The sequence below is a fragment of the Rattus norvegicus genome, chromosome 10 (assembly GCF_021556685.1).
Source record: "Rattus norvegicus strain SHRSP/BbbUtx chromosome 10, alternate assembly SHRSP_T2T, whole genome shotgun sequence".
NCBI lineage: Eukaryota > Metazoa > Chordata > Mammalia > Rodentia > Muridae > Rattus > Rattus norvegicus.
In genome coordinates, this window is record NC_141543.1 from 90,332,245 (window position 1) to 90,352,647 (window position 20,403).

The 20,403-nt window shown below is 49.8% G+C and overlaps 1 protein-coding gene and 1 long non-coding RNA gene across 2 annotated transcripts in view; one reads left to right on the plus strand and one right to left on the minus strand.

Moving 5' to 3' along the window:
- LOC148003099 (uncharacterized) overlaps window positions 1-20,403 on the plus strand; it is a 39,298-nt gene that overhangs the window by 16,029 nt on the left and 2,866 nt on the right. The window lies entirely within an intron of this gene.
- Window positions 429-10,545, minus strand: Ccr7 (C-C motif chemokine receptor 7). Its single transcript, NM_199489.4, has 3 exons — window positions 10,458-10,545; window positions 4,533-4,582; window positions 429-1,505 (listed from the first exon to the last, which is right to left on the minus strand). Exons 1-3 carry the CDS (start codon window positions 10,465-10,467, stop codon window positions 429-431), a joined length of 1,137 nt encoding a protein of 378 aa, NP_955783.1. The 5' UTR covers window positions 10,468-10,545.

Consider the following 20,403-nt stretch of genomic DNA (forward strand, 5'->3'; position numbering starts at 1 on the left):
TCTCACTGACTTGACAACAGTGGGGATAACCTCTGTCCTTGAGTCTACCGCACATCTCTCTACGCTAGAAGCAGGTCCATTCAGAGGCCTCTGAAGTCTACTCTAGAACCAGGGTGTTCACCGGCCCCACATCCCTCACTCCGGAAGGTGTGGCGGCCTCTCAACTTTCACTTTTGGCTGTCAGTTTGGGGACAGCTGCCTTGGTTTGGGTATTAACTTCTCAGCCATGTCTCTTTCAGCTTTGCTTGAGGTAGGTAGCAAATATGGGTTGGGATTAAGTGGTTTCTTAGGCTCTGATGTCAACCTGACTGGCCAGAACTGCCCTTCCCTCAGCAGCTCTTCGGTGGATCGGGAGTCCGTGCACATGCTCCCAGTCCCCACATTAAGGCCCCTGGGAGAGGTCCTTGTAGTCTGGGCCGGGGAGCCCCCTACGGGGAGAAGGTGGTGGTAGTCTCCGCCTCCATGCTCACGGACGTGTGCCGTACATGGCGGCAGGAAGACCACTGCCGGAGCCGTTCCTGGCTGAGGCAGCCCAAGTCCTTGAAGAGCTTGAAGAGGTCGCTGCGGAACTTGACGCCGATGAAGGCATACAAGAAAGGGTTGACACAGCAGCGGACGGAGGCCAGGCTGTAGGTGACGTCATAGGCAATGTTGAGCTGCTTGCTGGCTTCGCAGCTGCTATTGGTGATGTTGAAATTGGCCACGGTCTGGGCCAGGACCACCCCATTGTAGGGCAGCTGGAAGACGACGAACACTACGACCACAGCGATGATCACCTTGATGGCCTTGTTCCGCTCGAAGTTTCGCGCCTGGAGCAGAGTGCGGATGATAACCAGGTAGCAGAAACTCATAGCCAGCATAGGCAGTACAAACCCAACAACCATCTGGGCCACTTGGATGGCGATCAAGGCCTCCACTTGGGCACTGACCAGGGAGCATCTCCACGTGTCCTCGCCGCTGTTCTTCTGGAGGCCGCTGTAGAGCAGCTCAGGGATAGAAAGGAAAAAGGCCAGCGTCCAGATGCCTATACAGGACAGCTTGCTGATGAGAAGCACGCGGGCGCGGTGCCGGTGGGCTGACACGGCCTGGACGATGGCCACATAGCGGTCAATGCTGATACACAGGAGCAGCAACATCCCGCTGAAGAAGCTTAACTTGTAGATGCCAAAGATGCTCTTACACAGGTAGGCACCAAAGATCCAGGACTTGGCTTCGCTGTAGGCCCAGAAGGGAAGGATCATGAGGAAGAGGATGTCTGCCACGGCCAGGTTGAGCAGGTAGGTATCCGTCATGGTCTTCAGTCTCTTGAAATAGATGTATGTCAGCACCACCAGCCCATTGCCTAGCAGGCCCACGAAGCAAATGACTGAGTACATGAGAGGGAGGAACCAGGCCTTAAAGTTCCGCACATCCTTCTTGAAGCACACCGACTCATACAGGGTGTAGTCCACGGTGGTGTTCTCGCCGATGTAGTCGTCTGTGACCTCATCTTGGCAGAAGCACACCTAAGGGGGGGGGGGGAAAGCACCTGTTGAGCCAGCAGTCCCAGATCTCACAGTGAGGACGTTGCTTGGGGCTGTTGCCCTCTTGCAGACTCGCAGACCTTAGACCCTTGGGTCAGCATCTCGGAAAACTATAGTCTTTCCCTTAAACCCTGAGTGAGTCTTAAGTCTCAGTGTGTGGGGCTAGAGAACTGGCTCAGGGGTTAAGAGCACGTGTTGCTCTTGTAGAGAAGGCCGGTTCGGTTCCTAGCCACGCGCACTGTACCTCATGGCCATCTGTAACTCTGGTTCCATTGACTCTGATGCCCAATTCTGACCTCATCAGGCAGCAGGTATGCGTGTGGTACACTTATATGAATGCAGGCAAAAACTTTATACCCATGAAATAAACCTAAATAGGGACTGGAGGTTAATGGCTCAGTGGTTAAGAACTACTGACTGCTCTTCCAGAGTTCCTGGGTTCAATTCCCAGCAACTACGTGTTGGCTCACAACCATCTGTAATGGGATCCAATGCTCTCTTCTCATGTGTCTGAAGATAGCTACAGTGTACATTAAATACATAAATAAATCTTAAGAAAGAACAAAAACAAAACAAAACAAATCTAGATAATGTTCTCAGCATGTGTATTGAATTACTCAGGGAGGATCTTGTTTAAAAGAATGTCCTGATGGGTAGACTGAGGCAGGACCAGAAGTCTACATTTCTACTCATCAGTAGCAAAGGTCTGGTTTTGCCAACTCTTGGGATATCTGATCTCATTCTCACTGATGGTAGATGGGAGATAGTCTAGGGCTTTGGGGGTCTGCTGAGCCGCACACATCCAACACACTTCTCTGGGTCTGGGAGACAGAAGCAAATCATGACCCCTGTGCTGGGTCTTTATGGAGCTCTGGGTCCTGATTCTGGTTCCCTTTTTGTCTACAGAGGGTTTATCTTACTCTAAAGCGGCTCTGGGATGTACGGGGAAGTGAGTTTTTTCTCCTGGAGCCTCTTTTAAATCCCAGGGGAGTTTTTTAAGGAGGGCTACAAAATGCCTCAGCTTTTGAGGGAAAAAAAAACCAAAACCCTATGTTAGGGTCAAGGTTGAGGAAAGTCTGAAACAGGAAGAAAAGATCAAAGGTCCTCAGTAGGAATAAACTTCAGTTGAGGGACCACCCCTGTGACTATGGACCACCAATAAGAGACATGGAAACTTTCATGTCTCCGTGGTACCCACTGTAGACAAATAGTATGTACACAAATGTGTCTTTGGATGCCAGGGTCTGTGGGATAGAGCCCAGACCATGTGAGTGCCTTTCTATGGTGCCTCATGCCCCTGGAAGGAAGCGGCTCTCTTCCCCCACGCTCCCTCTGTGTTCCCACCCTCTTCCCACACCTCTTTGCCTCTCTTCCGGCAGATCCCAATCAGCAGGGCTCAGCTGTTCTGGGCTTTTTTTAGCCCTTTCGCAGGGCTGCAGGGTGCGTGTGGGGGAAGGTTCAGCAGCTGCTGTGATTTTTATCAATGGAGGGGGTGCCTGGCGCCTGCCTGTGTGATAGATGGACCACCGCAGATGGAAGGGGGTGGGGGGGCTTGAAGGCCCACTTTGGAAAGCTCACAGTTTCTCCTCTGGGTAGGAGACTTTCAGCCATTCAGTGGCAATCCACAGATTGCCCCACCATCGTGAGCCTGACCACAGGCTAAGGACAAAGTGGTGTTTGAGAGCCTTTCTTGGGGCATTGCTAACTCAAGAAGAGTCCATAGCAACCTTGTTTCCTAGTCCAGGTGTGACTGCAGCCTGGGGGCCCTGGGAGAAGTTAGTTGAGCTGTTTGGCTCTTCATGAATGGGTCCTAGGCCTTAGGTCTGTGGCCCCAGGGGCTTAAAGAGCTTCTAGACCCTTTGGAGGTCAGTACTCCCAGCTTCTATGAAGTGTGCTCCCACATCCCCCCAGGCTTCTCCTCTCCCTTCTGCTCAACACCCCTTCCCCCAAGCTTGCCGCCTCTGCAGCCCACAGCCCCGCCACATCCGGCCCTGTCTGAACCCCCCTTCCCCCAAGTGAAAGACAAAAAGCAGCCACAGATGTCTTTCCTGGCCTTCCAGCCAGCAGTGCAGGAGGGGAGGGAGTGGTGATGGGGAAGGGGCCAGGCTAAGGGCTGCAGCCCAAGCTCCAGGGGGCCTCTGAGAGGGGTTTGGGGAACAGTGCCCAGCCTGGGGCCTGTTTCTGGCCTGAACTCCTGGAGAGCTGCCCCTCCGGCCTTAGGACCTGAGGGAAAGTCAAATTAAGCATTGCTTTTCCAGGCAGCCCATTCCCCACCTTCAGAGAGACCCACCCCAACGGAGGAAACTTGACTCTAAGAGTTTCTCCTGATTCCGGTGGTTGGTGAGGCAACACCTTCTACCTCCATTGCTGGGGTGGAGAATGGAGCATTGGAAAGTGGGCTCTTTGCTCTGCAAAATTCAGACCCCCCCCCTTTGTTCAGCTCCCACCCTATCCTCTCTCCACTGGGTCGCAGGCTCCACTCGTTCTTTCTCCCCTCTCCTCACAGGCAAGCCAGACAGCTTTTCTATTTTACAAAGGAAACACAGAATGAGATCACAGGGACACCCCCCACCCTCCTTGGGCTGAAAGGCAAGAGGAGGCAGCCTTGGGTGACTGGAGAGTAACCAGAGCACCAGACCGAGGGTCCTTTTCTCAGCTCACAGATGATGTGTGTACCAGTGTTCAAAACCAGGCCCCTCTAAGCCCTGTGCTGCACATGTCGCTCTAAGATCTCAGACACGGTTTCTGTCTCCTGGGTGAGGAGGTAGGAGATGGGGAGATAAAAAAGTGGGGGTAGGTTACTTCTCCCTGGGCTTTAATTTAAAGGGGGACAATGGACGACCAGAGAGTGTCTGCCCGCTGTGCGCCTGCCAGGCGGGAGGGGCCATCAACTTAACAAATGGTGGGTGGGTTTGAGTCTAGACCTTTCCTCTCCTTCCTGCGGCACTCCTGGCTGGGGAGGGGAGGTGGGGAAGGGAAGAGAGCTCTTGTCCTGACCGGAAGCCTTACCTGGAAAATGACCAGGAGAGCCACCACCAGCACGTTTTTCGTGGGCTTCCCTGTAGGAGACAAAGGAGATGATGTTACTGCCTGTAAAAAATGCTCTGTTATTAAGGAGAGTGGGGGGTGGGGCAGGGGCGCCATTGGGAACTTTTATCCCTGGCTCCAGGCACCTCGGAGTTTGCTGAAAGAGAACATCAGAACCAGATTGTGTGTTTGAACACCTGGCCTGCTGCCCAGAGTCCCTGTCTTCACCTCCCTCCCTTCCGCTTTTACTCCCAGGTCTACGATAGAAACAGAACACCACCGGCCCCTGCTTCTGCCCCCCTTCCCTGACCAGCTAGGCTGCTGCTGGTTTGCAGTATCCACTGTACCCCAATAACCCCTCCAGACTGCTGGCCCCTGCAGGGTACTGAGTGCCCCCTTCCCATTCCACATGACGCAGGGCCCTGTGGTGGTCAGGATGTGTGAACACACAGTGTCCAACACTGCCTTGGTGGCAGGATCCACCGGTCTGGAAGCATTCCTTGATGGCCACATGGGACGCCTCACAGATGTTCTAAGGGAAGTGGGCTAAGGAAATGGGGATCTGCCTTCTCTCCTTTAACTTGTTTTCAAATCCCCTGCAGACAGAGACCACTGGTTAGAACAGGCCTGCATATGCCAGGGACAGCCCCTCATCCTGCTCAGAGCTGAGCCTTGGGCCAGCCTGGGCTGTATGTTCTCCTGACAGGTAAGCAAGAGGACAACTGCAAAGTAATTTATGTAGACCTCTTATGTCCCCTCCCACCCTTCTTACTCCACATACTCCCCTCCTAGCACCCGGGGACCTTCTTGGCTATTGACATCCCTTTCTAGCCATTGAATCCCAGTTCTTCAGATCAACAGGAGAGTTAGTCCCGATGGGAACTTGCAGTCCTGAGTAGGACTTTGCTCCCTGAGGAGCTGGGGGCCCTCTGAAGGCCAGGGAAGCCGGACAAACCCAGAGGTTGCATGTCCTTGGCCATAGCGCCACCTGCTGGAGCCTGAGCTACATGACACCCAGAGTACCGGACATGTGCTCCAGGCTGAGGAGTCTAAGCTTGGTCACTCTTAGTACATGCAGGAAGAGCCTCAGGTCACCCAGACAAATGATTTCCCCCTCTATATATTCTTCCTCGTGCTATGTAAGCATGTCTTACTAAAGCAGTTCCTATCCTGCCTCCCTTCTAAATATCTAGCCGTACATCTAGATAGAGACCCTTATGAGGCCCAGGCTCATGACTCCAGTCTATCTATTCCAAGTCCCTGCCTCACTAGCTCTATCTTTTTTCTGGGGACAGACAGTCACCGTCCCCTTATCATCAGCTTGTGCTAGAACCTCTGGAGACAGAAGGCGGACCATCACCACGTGGCTTCACAGCTCATCTCTCTTACACACACACCCCCTCTAACTGAATTTACCCTTGGCGTCCCCCGCGCTTGAGGTCACATGTCCATACTTAACCACACTATTTTCGGGGTCTGATGCATAGCCCGCCTTCTCCTGACTCATTTCAGGGTTCAGCGTTCGAGGTTTCGTTCAGCCCATCAACCGTTACTGTAGAGAAAGCCCAATCTGACTGTCAGGGACGGCGAGAAACCCCTGAGGAACAAGAACCTGTTTCTGTTTTACTCTGGGTCCTGTCCCAGGCCGTTTGCAGTCACCATGGCGGAGGGGCTCACGGGTGGATGGGTGAATGAAATTGATGTCTCATTCCAGGGATGCTGGATATGGGGTGGAGGTTGGGGGGGAAGGGTGGACCAGAGTTGGGTGAGCCAGGGTCCTGTAGATCCAGGACAGGCCATTTTCAAGGCAGTTAGCAGGAGAATTTGGGGGAATTTGAGCATGTGGTGACCGAGGGACCTGGTTAGTGGCAGTGAGTCAGATGGCTCCCGCCTGCCGGTCAACAGTCAACACTCTGAAAGTAACTGCTCTTGAGCGGCAGCAGTTGGGAATGTCAGTGTTGAGGAGGAGTGGTTGATTGAGGTGTTGGGTGTTTCCTGAGTGCTTGGCTTTGCAGAACGATTATGATGAAAGGAAAACTCCCTAGCATTCCAGCCTGACACCCTCCTAACCCCCCACCCCACAACTCCCCCCTGCCCTAGCCTGACCCCACCCCCATTCCCTTCCCCTACCCTAACTCCCCCCATCCCCCAGTCCTGGAAGCCTTCTCCTGCTTAGGTCCTAAAACTCCCTTCTGCTCATTACCCCAGCCCCTCCAGGCTGTCCAGGAAACCATGGTTGTCTGGCATCTGGCCCAAGAGACGCCTCAAGCGGTTTCCTCTCTCGACCTTCTCAGCCACTATAGGGGACACGCGAGAGGGCGGAGGCAAAAGTGAGGATCCAGAGAGCAGATAGGAGGCAGGGATATGAGGGCGGGTGGGATCTTTTAATTAGGGTACCAACTCTGTCACTCAATGATACAGTTGGTCCTTTACCGAGCTCTCAGTGCAGAGAACTGTCCACATGTGGGACAGGCGCTGCTATCCCGGTCCTCACGGATACTCTGTAAGGCCGTGACAATCAGCCCTAAGGTCACCCAGCCTCCTGCCTGTGGAAACCTCACTAATAGCCCCTCTCCCTAAGTCTCTCCCCTTCATAACATCTTGACTGAGTGTGATTCCTTCTGTATTCTAGGAAACAGACCCAGAAATGTTAAGTCGTTTATCTGGATTCACACAGCCACTAAACAACAGATCAGAGATGGAAAGGAGATCTCTAGGCTTGGTTTGCATAGCCGAGTCACCTGACATTTCTGATGAGCCTCAGGGGCAGAGGGTCCTCCACAGATCGAGGCCACTCTTGCTCTCTATGCTGTCTCTGGCCACTCGCTTCTGTTGCTTCTACACCTCCCTCTTTTGATGTTGGTCCCTCTTCTGTTGGATACAAGGATCTGTTGTCCCCAAGTCCTTCCAAAACACACAGTTCATCTATTTGGAAAAGGACGGGGGGGGGGAACTTTGCTGGCTCCCGTTCTTTTTAGGATGATGTACGGACTCCCTGATGCTGTCCCACAGAGCTGTACCAGATCACCCCAGCCTGGCTTGCTTCTTGGGACATCCACTTTCCCTGACTCCCATCAGCCTTCATCTTTCCCCCTTTCTTGCTGCTCTGTGGCCTTCACCAGAGCAGACTGACTGTGAGCCCAAGGTGCGTGCACATGGATGTGTGGGTGCATACCCATGCGGAGGCCAGAGGCTGACATCAGTGTCTCTCATTGAACCTGGAGTTTTCCAGTTCTGTAGACTGGCTGGCCGGTTATCCCTGCCTCTCCAAGTCTGGTATTACTTGTGCACACTGCTACACACAGCTTTTAAACTTGGGTTCTGAGGCTCCAAATGCAGATTCTCATGCTTGAGCGTCAATCACATTCCTGACTCTCAGGTCCCTCATTTACTTTGCTGGCTTAAGGCTGTAGGGTCTGAAGGCCCTGCCACATCCTGGCCCTTCGTTATTAGGTCTGACAGCTTCCACACACCCTTAAAAATACTTCAGGACATTCACAACTTTGCCTTTTGTTCTCCCCCCCCCCCGCCCACCCCCCCACCCCCAGGACCGAACTCAGGACCTTGCGCTTGCTAGGCAAGCGCTCTACCACTGAGCTAAATCCCCAACCCCGCCTTTTGTTCTTGAGTCTTGTCCTTACACCTTCTCGGGGAGTGCTGTCTCTCACTGTCATTGTTACGTGTTGATAAACATGCTACTCTCCCCACCGGACTTTGTATTCGTAAAGTTCTCAGTGAGCAACACAGGTGACTAGAAGACAATACCACGCAAAAAAAGGAGAGTTTTCTTCTAGCTACCCTGGGCTCCAGTGTTGTTCTCCATGGCCAGGTTTCTAGAGGGTCACAGAGACGGACCCTGAATTCCCTTCTGCCACCATCTATGGCTAAGCTGTGAGACACAAGTCTTTCATGGGCCCCTTATCTCCGATTTTGAGAAGTTGTGCCGAGATCTGTGGCCCCAGTTCTTGAAGGTGGGAAGGGCACATCAGGGCTGCTCATTCAAATCATGAAAGAGGCCGGCTTAGCCCCGGGTTTGGAGTTTTTCATTTTGTCTAACAGAAACCAGGTCCCTCTCACCCACCTCCTGTCCCTGCTGGGTAGACGAAGAGTGAAAAACAGACTGTTTGTGGCCCACCCGTCTTTTCAACTGCACCCGAGCCTGTTTCGAGCAAAGCTTCTTAAGCAGTTTCCCACCAGCACACCCGCACTTCAGGGTTAGCTATTGGGGAGCTTTTTAAGTTGAATTAAAAGAAGCAAGACTATTCCTTCTTCCAGGACCAGAGGTTGCCCCGCCCCCTCTACCAAAGCCATGAGTTTAGCATCCCCAAACCTAGTCCAGGAGAGACTGTGTAGTGTCCCAGTGCCAAGGAAGGCAGGTGTCTGTCACCTTTATGTGTCAAAGCACTTAGACTTTTAATGGGCTGGCTGAGGTCAGTTGGGGTGGGAGCATTTACACCACGGAAATTAGCAAGCAGTGTAAATTCAGAACCTTTCTTCTGTTCTGGGAGCCATCTTTTAAGAAGGTGGAGAAGGTCTTTGGTGACTGGTGTGGGCACTCTGGGACTATGTCTGGTGGAGGTAGATACCTAGACTAGAAAGCAGGCTGGTGGGGGGAGAAGCTGGAAGAGATAAACATTGGATTCGAAAATGTACTTAGAGAAGCTAATTCCATCCGTCCGTCCATCCATCCATCCATCCATCCATCCATCCATCCATCCATCCATCCAACCATCCCTTCAATACTTAGACCCAAAGCATCTGAGAGGCAGAGGTGTAAGAACAAAATTCTGCTTCCCACGAGTTCAGAGCCAGCAGAGATGGTCCCCACTATATAGCTGCCACAGCTGGACCCAGATCCAGGGTGCAATGCATGCTGGGCAGGAGAGTCAGAGATAAAGGTGTTGCTGGCTGTTTTGTGGCTGGGAGGGGTGAACCAGGGAACCTTCACTTTTTAAAGTCAACCCCTTGTGGCTTTGAGGCCACAGTACTGCTTTACTTGCTGGTGAGCGGAACCCTCTAGGAACTTGGCCCCTTGAACCCCAGCCGGGTCTGACTCTGAAGCCGAGATTTAAGGCTTGTAACTGGGGTGTCTGGAGCTGGTCTAGCCGCTCAGTGCCTACCGGGACTCCCCTTGGCGCTTTGCTGTAGACACTGAGGCTCGGCTGGAAGAACACAGCTTTTTAGAGAGAGGGCTGTGGGTGTGTGGGCTTTCATTTTAGGGGCTGTGCTGTGCCAAGAGGTCTAGCTACAGCTTCTGCACGTGGGACGTCACCTGAACCACTCAATTTTGTGTCAGATACTCATCCTTTAACTTGCAAAGAGGCACAAAGCCTGGGATGTGTAGGAAGGAGGGAGGGAGAGACAGACAGAGACAGACAGACAAACAGAGGGGTGGCAGCTTGTATTTGTGTCACATGACGCACAGCACAGCTCCCATCAGTTCACTCCTTTTTATAATCCCATGAGCATGGAGACTGGTTTAACAGGAGAGAAAGGAGGGACCCAGAGAGGGAGCAGGGCGTCCTGAACTCTGTCAGGTGAATTTTCTTAGTCCTTAGAGGTACCAGAGAACATCACCCATCACTACCAGCTGAGAACACATACTAGCCAGGTCAACAAGGTCAGCTTGGCACTCTGTTCATTCCCTGCTGCTTGAGAGGACACAACTTTATTCCCCATGTCCCTCTTGGAATCCATAGCTGTTTCCTCCCCTGGGTCTGGAAGAGTGGGTACATCCTCTCTGGCCCAACAGGATGGCATTCTCTGAAAGCAGCCACCAGTCCACACCAACTGCCCTGCTTCTTCTGGAGGCTCCCCTCACGACCCCCTATCCCCCAACCCATGTTCATTGCCTGGAGTCTGGTTTTGTGTCAAATGTTGGCTTCTCTGGTGAGGAAGCTTACTCACCCAGGTCCATGATGCTCTCTGGGCAGTTGAAGTCACACAGGAAGGCTCGGCTTGTGTCTCTTGTCTCTGTCTCCAGTTACCCCTGTCTGGGGAGGAAGTGGTAAGAGCCCCTTTTTAAGTCGTGAGAGAAGCCACCCTCTTCCCTGTCCCTCCCACCCCTGCTCCACCCCGGCACCTCCCTCAGAGTCTTCTGGGACCACAGGGTATAAAAAGAGAGGTAACCACACTCAGTGGTCATAGGATCCTGAATCACCGAGTCGTTTGCATTCAGAAAGCCCCTGGCAGTACCTTGTAGAGTCTCGGTGAGGAGCTGCTCACATCTGTGAGTGCCCAGTGCCTGGGTGGCTGCTCTGGGGCTCAGGAGTCAGAGATGTATGGCATCCTTCTCTTTGTCTTGAATGAAATTCTCCATTTCAGTGTGGACTTGAACAGCAACTCATGTCCCAGGCGCCATCAGATGGCCCCCACGTCCACCTGCACAACCAGGGTGAGGTCCCTTGGATGGTTGGGCTGGCAAGGCTTCGATAACACAACCACAAAGTGAAAGTTTAAGTGTTTGTTTTTAGTATGTAAGCTAAATATCACAGTATGTAGATACTAAATATGAGAGTTCCTCTAGCCCCTAGGCTTTTCCCACTAACAGGAGAGGACATCAAGTCCAAGTCATTATCCAAACTGGTTCCCTATGAAGAACTTTTATTTTTGGTTTTGTGAGACAGGGTTTATCTGTGCCCTGGTTGTCCTAGAATTTGCTCTGTAGACCTGGCTGACTTCGAACCCATGGAGCTCTAGCTGCCTCTGTTGCCCGGTGCTGTTATCAATGACATGTGCCACCACAGCTGGCCTTTTTTTTTTTTTTCATTTTTATTTTATTTTTTGTTCTTTGAGACAGTGTCTCCTGTGTCCTATACTTAGGCTGGCTTCACACTTGCAACACGGCAAAGCGATGACCATAATTTTCTTGCTCGTACCTCCTTTGTGCCGTTATAATAGGCATGTGTGACCACACCCAATTTCCCCCGCAGGGAGACTGCTACATTAAAAAAATTATATATACATATGTATATATATTGTACTTTTAATTGTTGTACATGTGTGTGTGTGATGTGTGTACACATGTGTATGTATGCACTCATAGGCACGAATGTGGGAATTTTTATGCCATTGCACGTGTGAAGATCAGATGATGACTTCAGGTGTCAGCCTCCTTGCATTCTGTTGGAGGCACCGTGTCTCTTGTCATGTGCCCCATTCTATACTAAGGTGAGCTGGCCTTCTGGGTTCTGGGGACTCTGGTCTCTGCTTCCCATCTCTTTGCGGGAGTGCTAGAATGATGGATTCTCATGTTACTGACAAGCTGCTTATGTAGGCTCTGGGATTTGAACTCCGTTCCTCATGTTTGTGGGACAATTCTCTGTTAGCCACCTCCCCAGTCCAATTAATGGGTTTACAGCAAGCATAGAGGTCATGTGGGGACTGTAGGTGGCCACTGAGTTCTAGAGCAAATATCTAAATGTTCCTTTTCCAGGAGAGACACCTGAACACCTTTTATCTCTAGCCACTGGTTGTAGCCAATTCAGGGAGAGGCAGTACCCGACACGGAATTCAGAATGACTTAGGCTCTTGTGTTAATAGTTAATAGATAATAAATAGTTAATAAAACAGGGGGCTGGAGAGATGGTTCAGTGGTTAAGAGCATTGACTGCTCTTCCAGAGGTCCCGAGTTCAAATCCCAGCAACCACATGGGATCCGATGCCCTCTTCTGGTATGTCTGAAGACAGTGACAGTGTACTTAAATATAATAAATAAACAAATAGTTACAAACAGTTGCCATGATGACTTGACCCTTTAAGCACTCACTTGATACCCTTGTTCTGCTCAGCATATAGGGACTACATTTCCCAGACAACCTTCCCTCTAGGCTCTGGGGAGAACTGGCCAATGAGGACATACTGACAGGTAATGGAAGGTTGAAAGAGATTCCTCTGTGTTTTCTTTCTTTTAAGAGATGACAGCTTTATTTAGATATAGTTCATGTCTAAATTCACCTTTTAAAAAAGGTTCACTGATTTCTATTATCTCATGTGTGTGAGTGTTTGCCTGAATGCCTTTATGTGTAACCCCTGTGGAGGTCAGAAGAAGGCATCGGCTCCTCTGGAACCAGCGTTATAGATGGTTGTGAGCTGACGTGTGGATGCTGGGAACTGAACCTGGGTCCCCAGCAGGAGCCTCCAGTGCCCTTAACTGCTGAGCCATCTCTTCAGTCCCCACATTTACTCTTTTAAAGTAGACATTTCAGTGTTGTTCATGCAGTCACGGTGTTTATTCACCACAGTAAAATTTGAACCGTGATTCAGTCAGATCTCCCGCCATCCTTTCCAATGATTCCCCTCTCTTTTCCACTGGTGCACATAGACTTCGCCAAAGACCTGCTTTCTTTCTGTAGATTTGCTTCTGTTGATTAATGCACATAGACATGTGTGACCTCGTTATTTGCCTTTTTTTAATTAGGTTCGTCTATGTGGAGTATGTTTCAATCCTCTATTCCTTCCTATGACTGGATAATAGTCCACTGTATGGATATACCACATTTGCCTTAACTACCCTTAGTGGCTGTCTGGATTGTTTCTGCTACTTAGCTAGCATGAGTATTGTTGCTGTAAATATTCGTTTACAAGGGTTTTTTTTTTGGGGGGGAGGAGATGTATCATTTGTTGTGTTTACTTTTCTGTTCCTGGGAACAGATAGCACGACCAAGGCAACTTAGAAAAGAACTCGTTTAATTGGGGGCTTGCTAACAGTTTCTGAGGGGGAGTCCATAACCATCATGGTGAGGGGTAGCATGACAGGAGGCAGGCAGGCAAACAGAGAATGAGAGCAGGCGCTGAGAGCTTTCATGTTGAGACATGAGGGGGAAGGGAAAGAGGGAGTGTGGGAGTGTGGGAGGGAGGGAGAGAGAGAGACACACACACACTCACAGTACAAGAGAGAACTTGTGTATAGACATGTGCCACAGCATGCTTGTTGAGGTCAGGGGACATCTTGCAGGAGTTAGGTTCCTCTTCCCACCAGGTTCACTCCTGGGATCACACTCAGGTTGTCAGGCTTGGCAGCAAGCACCTTTACCTATTAAACCATCTTGCCCACCCCAGACCCCTACATGATTTGCTTCTGTAATTATCTCATTCATTCATTCATTCATTCATTCATTCAACAAATATTTGACATGTTTATGTGTTAGGCATGGCGATGGACTCTACTGACCCAAAGACAAGCACACATGATCCTTGGCCTTGCTAAACTTACATGGAGTGTAAGTAGTCTATTTGGACTGTTATAATAAAATACCACAGGCTGGGTAACTTGCACAACAGAAATATATTTCCTCGGGGTTCTGGAGACTGGAAGTCCCAGGGCAAAGAGCAGTAGGGTCAGTTTCTGGTGATGTCACTCACATACTACTTCTACTGAATCAGGACGCTACTCTACAATGCCATTTGACTTAAATGACTTCCTTAGCTTTTATGTCCTGGTAGTTCGCTAAAGTGCTTTGTGTTCCTGACGTGTTGCCCACGCCAAAGAGCTATCTGGATTTGAGAATAATACACACACACAGAGACACACAGACACACACACAGACACACACACAGACACACACACAGACACACACAGACACACACACACACACACCAGTTAATTTTAAATACGCCTTGACAAGCCCAATTCTCCCTGTGGCTAGCACACATTTCCCTCCTGGACTCCTGGCTTAACGCCTTCTAATTCTATATTTTATCTTTGCTGCTCTGGCTCCTTCTGGGCAACCCCTACTCTTTGCTTCCCAAGGGCTTCTGGGCAGCCCTTCCGGGAGCCGCATTCTTTCTCACCTACATTTCGGATGATTTTCCTTCTGCAGCTCTAACTCTGATCCATCTCCCTCCAAATCATGGAGATTCTCTCTCCTTCCTTCCTCCCAGTCCCTAGCCTGTGCAAATCTAAAGGTCCCGCCTAGTCTACATGCCCAACCATTGGCCGTTGGTTCTTTATTGACTGATCAAAAACCAACTGGGAACAAGGACCTTCAGCATTTGGACATGCAGATTCCCCGATTTGGGGGGCTGGGTTAATTCAAAGCATTAGAACCAACCTCCAACGGCTTTATTTTCAAATCCAGCCATTGCAGGGTTCAACAGCCATTGTAGAACTTCAACGCATGATCTTGGTGCTGGTGGTGGTGGGTATCCAGTCCACCACAGTGAAATGGAGGGTTCTGGTACAGTCCTGCAATCTTAGAACTAAGAAGGTGAGGCAGGGGCTGGAGAGATGGCTCTGCAGTTAAGAGCACTGGCTGCATTTCCAGAGGTCCTGGATTCAGTTCCCAGCAACTCACAATGGCAGCTTACAACCGTCTATAACTCCTGTTCCAAGGGATCCGACACCCTCATATATACAGTCAAAACACCAATGTAAATAAAATAAAAGTAAATTACTGAAGGAGGAGGAAGAGGAGGGGGGCTGAAGAGATGGCTTAGACGTTAAAAGCTCTGGCTACTCTTGAGGAGGTCTTGAGTTCAATTCCCAGCAGCCACATGGTGGTTCATAACCATCTATAATGAGATCTTGTGTCTTCTTCTGGCCTGCAGGCATACATGCAAGCAGAATGCTGTACACATTAAAAAAGGGGAAAAAAAAAAAGAAGCTGTGGCAGGAGGATTGCCACAACTGGACCTACCAACTTTACAGAGTGAGACCCCGTGACCAAAATACCAAGGAACACAAAGTGAGATGAATGACAAGACACGATTATTCACAAACGATCGTGAAAGAGGAACGGCACCCACAAACAGGCTTACCCTAAGTTCAGGAAGGGCTCACAGAAGGACACTGGTGATGTTTTATTTATGATGAACTAAAGTCTTCACCGCATTATTTTTTTTAATGGCTTTATCTATCACGTATTTCATGGTATTTAGGAAGTAACGAAAGATAACATTGCATTACAACACTGCAGGAGTCAGCTAGGGGCCAAGCTTGGCACAGCTTAGGCACAGTAGGAGTCCAGTCAAGACTCCTATGGGAGGAAGGGCACCTAGAGAGCTATGGGAGTGGTCCAGGTGAGGGAGGAAGGCCGTGGTGAGAAGAAATGCTATGGTCAGGAGTTTCACTCAGTCAACTTCAAAAGGGCTGCTGAAGTTGGCAGTTTGGGGGGTGGGGGGACAGAGAGCGCCACAGAGTTTAACTTGGCCTCCTTTTAGAGCGATATGGCCTCTGGGCCAGATTCCTGGCTTTGATAACTGCCCATTGGTTACGTTGTGGTTGGCACATGAGAGAGCTTTGGTTTGTGTCTTTGACATGAGGCTCTCTGGGCTGCTGGGGCGAGTGATGACATGTTAGACTTCTCTTAGGCACCAGTCCGGGTCAGTCTGTCCATCCATCCTCTAGTAACCATTTACTAAACATCCGCTCTGGGGAGTTTTGGGGGTAGGTACTCAGAAGCCATGGTCCAGGGGTTACAACCAGTGACAAGTAACATTTCCAGGTTTCTATTTGGCTTCTGTATTTCAAGCACATTCCCCGAGGCCACAGGTTCAAGGCCAGTTGGGGGCTGCAGACAGAGTCAAGTTTACGTAGTGAGTGAGTGATTGGGACTCCATGACCTTCTCTCTCACGAAACCCCGAGGCTGCTGTGTTTGGTAACTTTCTGTTCTGTGGCTGCAGAAACTGAGACTTAAAAGCGATGTGACCTTTAGCTCCAAGCTAAGGGGCTTTTCTCCTTATGTCAGGCTAGCTCCTGCTGAGGCAGGGCATAGCCTGAAAGGGCTAAGTCCACAATTCTCTCTCTGGAAAATGTTCTATCGCACAAAGCTTATTATCCTCTCCCCTGTTCTCTGAGAATGTGTGTTATTTATTTATTATTTTTTTTTAGGGGAAGTTTTGCCCAGGAGCAAAGGTTTCAGAGTGTGAGCAGGAACCAGGACCTAGAAGTCATCTTGATGGCCGTGTCACCCAACCACCTCACCGATGACTCAATTATTCACAGGGTGAAGAAAACTTAATTTACTATAAAGGAACACAGAAATCTTGAGACCCCTGGGGGAGACATTCCTTGACCTAAAGAGTCCCAGGAGAGGAGTCAGAGTAGAGGCTTCTGGATGGAACCAGGTCTGCAGAATTGTCCTTTTTCCATATGCCATTCAAATGCCACTTGTCTACTGATATTGCCTGACGTCTTCTAATCTCCCCAGGCTTGCAATTCAATGAGTAAAGTCTAAGACGTACCCTTACCTCTGTCCCCACCCTCATCTTCAAGCTCTTTTTTTTTTTTTCTTTTTTTTGGTTCTTTTTTTTTTTTTTTTTTTTGGTTCTTTTTTTTTTCCGGAGCTGGGGACCGAACCCAGGGCCTTGCGCTTCCTAGGCAAGCGCTCTACCACTGAGCCAAATCCCCAACCCTCAAGCTCTTTTTTAATTTCACTCTGGAACAACCACTGTGCTGGTAGTTTTAGCACATGCTAGAGTCATTTGAGAAGAGGGGACCTCGGTTGAGAAAATGCCTCCATCAGATTGGCCTGTGGGTGAGTCTCTGAGGCCGGTTCATTGGGGGTGCTGCTGCCCCTGGACTGCTGGTCTTGGGTAAAGGGTTAGTGATCTAAAAGCCTCAGGCGAGCTGAGAAACTCTGGATGGGATCAGGGACACACTGCTAATGTCTGTAGGTAGTTAGGAGCCAAATTCCTCCTGACGAGAAAAGTCACTAATGGATAAGAACCTCCGTTGGTATTTACAGCTCTGAAACTTCAGGGAACAGATCTGCAGATGGAATTTTCCAACCTCAAAAGTTTCCTTTGCTGTCCTATAAAAACCTCAACCCCCTCTGTGCCTTGGTTGACAGTCTTTTCCCCAGAGAGACTACGGCCCTTCATAGTCCTAACAAAGGACTACGTCCTTCATCTGCATCTGTGGAGATCCATCTCTCTTTTCTTTTCATACAACCTTGACTAATCTCCATCTAACACTGGGTGGTATAAGAAAGCAGGCTCGGGACAGGAGAGGTGGCTCAGAGGTTAAGAACACTGACTGCTCTTCCGGAGGTCCTGAGTTCAAATCCCAGCAACCACATGGTGGCTCACAACCATCTGTAATGGGATCTGATGCCCTTTCTGGTGTGTCTGAAGACAGTGACAGTGTACTCATATGTATATAAAATAAATAAGTCTTTAAAAAAAAAAGAAAGAAAAGAAAGCAGGTTGAGCAAGCCAGGAAGCAACACTCCTCCATGGCTTCAGCATCAGCTCCTGCCTCTGGGTTCCTATCCTGCCTTGAGTGTGTACCCTGACTTCCTTTGATACTGGAATGAAATGGAAATGTGAGCCAATAAAACCTTCCCTGACCAAACAGCTTTTGGTCATGGTGTTTTGTCCTAGCAATAGTAACCTTAACTTAGTCAGTTTAGCTTCAGGATGAGGCAACCTTACAGGCAGGTCTGGCATTTAGGGACACTGGAATTTGAGAGAGTCATCTCAGATCTTACTTAGAATGTTGGGATTCAAAAGAGCTAAGAAGCTTGCTAAATTCCAGCACAGGTACACTCTTAGCTTGCCCGGGCTAGCATTAGGAACTGTATTTGGATGATTCCCCTGTGAGATCTTTGGTCTCCAAATGGAAAAGGACCAAGTGATGTGAGCTACCAGGTTGCAAGGAGGAAGTGTGAGTTGGTTTTGTTTTTCTGCCATTGTGACAAAAAAAAAAAAAAAAAAAAAAAAACACCTTGACAAGAACAATTTAGGGGAGAAAGGGTTAATAAAGCTCACAGTTCCAGAGTACAGTCTGTCCTGGTTGGGGAGTCATGGTAGCAGGAGCCTGGGGTGGCTGGTGACATTGCATTCATAGGCAGGAAACAAGGGAAGATGAATGCAAGCCTTTTCCTTTTTATTCAGTCTAAGACCCAAGCCCAGGCCCTGGGCTGCTGACCTTGTGGGGTGAGTTAGTCTTCTCATCTAAGTTAAGGGGATCAGGACACTCACTCACAGCCGTGCCCAGGTGAGTTGACAATCTTAACTTGCACAAAGAGAACACTCTCTAGGAGGAAGAAAAGGGAAGAAGGGCTGGGCGCAGGCTGGCGGGAAGCCTAGGGTCGCCCCAACACCTGTTGCCATGGCTGGGTAGTGGTTTCCTGTAGTTGTCGACACGTGAACAGAGAAAACACAATGGCTTTGCCTTGGCAGGAAGAGGCTTCCTGTTTTGCTGTGAGGGCTCATTGTTGGACATTGAGAGGAGGAGGCGTGTGTGTGTGTCTGTGTTTTGCAAGTTGCTAAGGTCCTTGAGGAGAGGGCTGGGGACAGGTGAGGAGGGGTCTGACGATGGTATCTAGGAAAGCAGGGGTGGGGTCTGTTCTTTCAGAGTTACTCATGTAAACCTCATACCATTTAGGAGAGAGTAAATCTGGCTTTAATGCCCTGTTGTCATGACAACTCCAAATTACAGTCCTGGGGTTCACCCAAGGTTTGTCTCAATGCTTTCTTGACCTCTAAGGTGACTTTTAGTTTAGAGCGGTGACAAACCCCTTAGCTTGGACATTTGAACTGGAAATCTGGTGAGAAAAATAGAGGGAATGCTGGGATTGACCGCATGGCAAAGCGATGTGTTAGAAAGTCGAAGTCTGTACTCCCCATTCCCAGTGTGTCCATCCACACAGCTAGCTACTGACAGAGACATCCAAGCGTCCTGGCGCCCATTGGAACTTGGGTCTGCTGTAGTGAAGAGGCTCAGGGTCTCGTCTCAGATGGAGCCAACTCTCTGTTACTCCTTCTCGATTCCTCATCTGGGGGTTGGAATAAGTACAGAATGCTGTCCGTTGTATCTGGTCTCACCCTTTGGGGATTCCATTGATCGTTTTCTGAAAACTTCAGGAGGCCCAGGATGCATATTTAGGAATTCTTAGCAAAGCTTTGGTCAAGAAGAAAAGATGGTGAGAGTCCTGACCCCCTTCCTTCCTTCCCCTGTGGTAGCTGAAGGACTCACTGTCTGCTTCTTCCTTCCTTTGCATCCATCCATGGCATTCAAAGCCCCTCTCAGTTTGGCCCATTGAATGCTCTGGAGCTGTCGCTTGGGACCTTCCAACTGCATCTGCCTGTGCTCTAACTCCTCCAGGTCAAGGCACTGCACATTTTCATCTTTCTGGAATTTCCCCACACATTTTCTCTCTGGTTCCTTTCCCCTCTGTCATCTTTGAACCTGTTATTCAAGATTCAACTTAAAGAGTCTGGAGAGACAGCTCAGCAGTTAAGAGCACTTGCTGTTCCTGCAGGGGACCTAAGTTTGGTTCCCAGTACCCCCATGGCACCTGACAACTGTCTGTAATTCCAGTTCCAGGGTATCTGATACCCTCTTCTCTTCTCCATAGCTACTGGGTATGCTCATGGCACACGTGCATGAAGACCAAACACTCATACACTTAAAAAAAAATCCAGCTCAAAGAGCTCCCACTTCCCCGAAGAGTTTCTGAAGCCCCCAAGCCTACAGAATGCTGTCCGGCTGACCCTATCACTGTCTGGGGTTTGGATACCAGACTTGACTTAGTATTTCTCCTCCTCCTCCCTAGTGGGCACCTTATTTATCTCTTACACAGCACTTGGTGCTCAACCAAAAGGCACCTAGAGTTAAGCTGACGCATATTTCTATGGGTTTGACCTCAAATAGATGCCACTTAGTACTCACGAGGAAGTAGGCAGAGGAGAGAAACTCAGTAAAGAATATCTCCATGCGTAGTCATCGACCCCTGCTTCCAAAGGCCAACGTCCGTTTTGGCTAGTGTTCAAAGGTCACGGAGACTCTTTTTTTGAAATCCTTGTCCGGATTTGGATGAAGGCCTCACAGCCTGGCATTCAGGGAGCTTCCAGAAGGAGAGACAGGACACTCATTTCCAGGATCTGAGAGACTGAGCAGGGATGGGA

Excerpts from the sequence above, each read along its gene's own strand:
- Ccr7 (NM_199489.4), bottom strand. Across the intron at positions 1,506-4,532 it reads CTCTCCTGGTCATTTTCCAG|GTGTGCTTCTGCCAAGATGA; the intron begins GTAAGGCTTCCG and ends CCCCCCCCTTAG.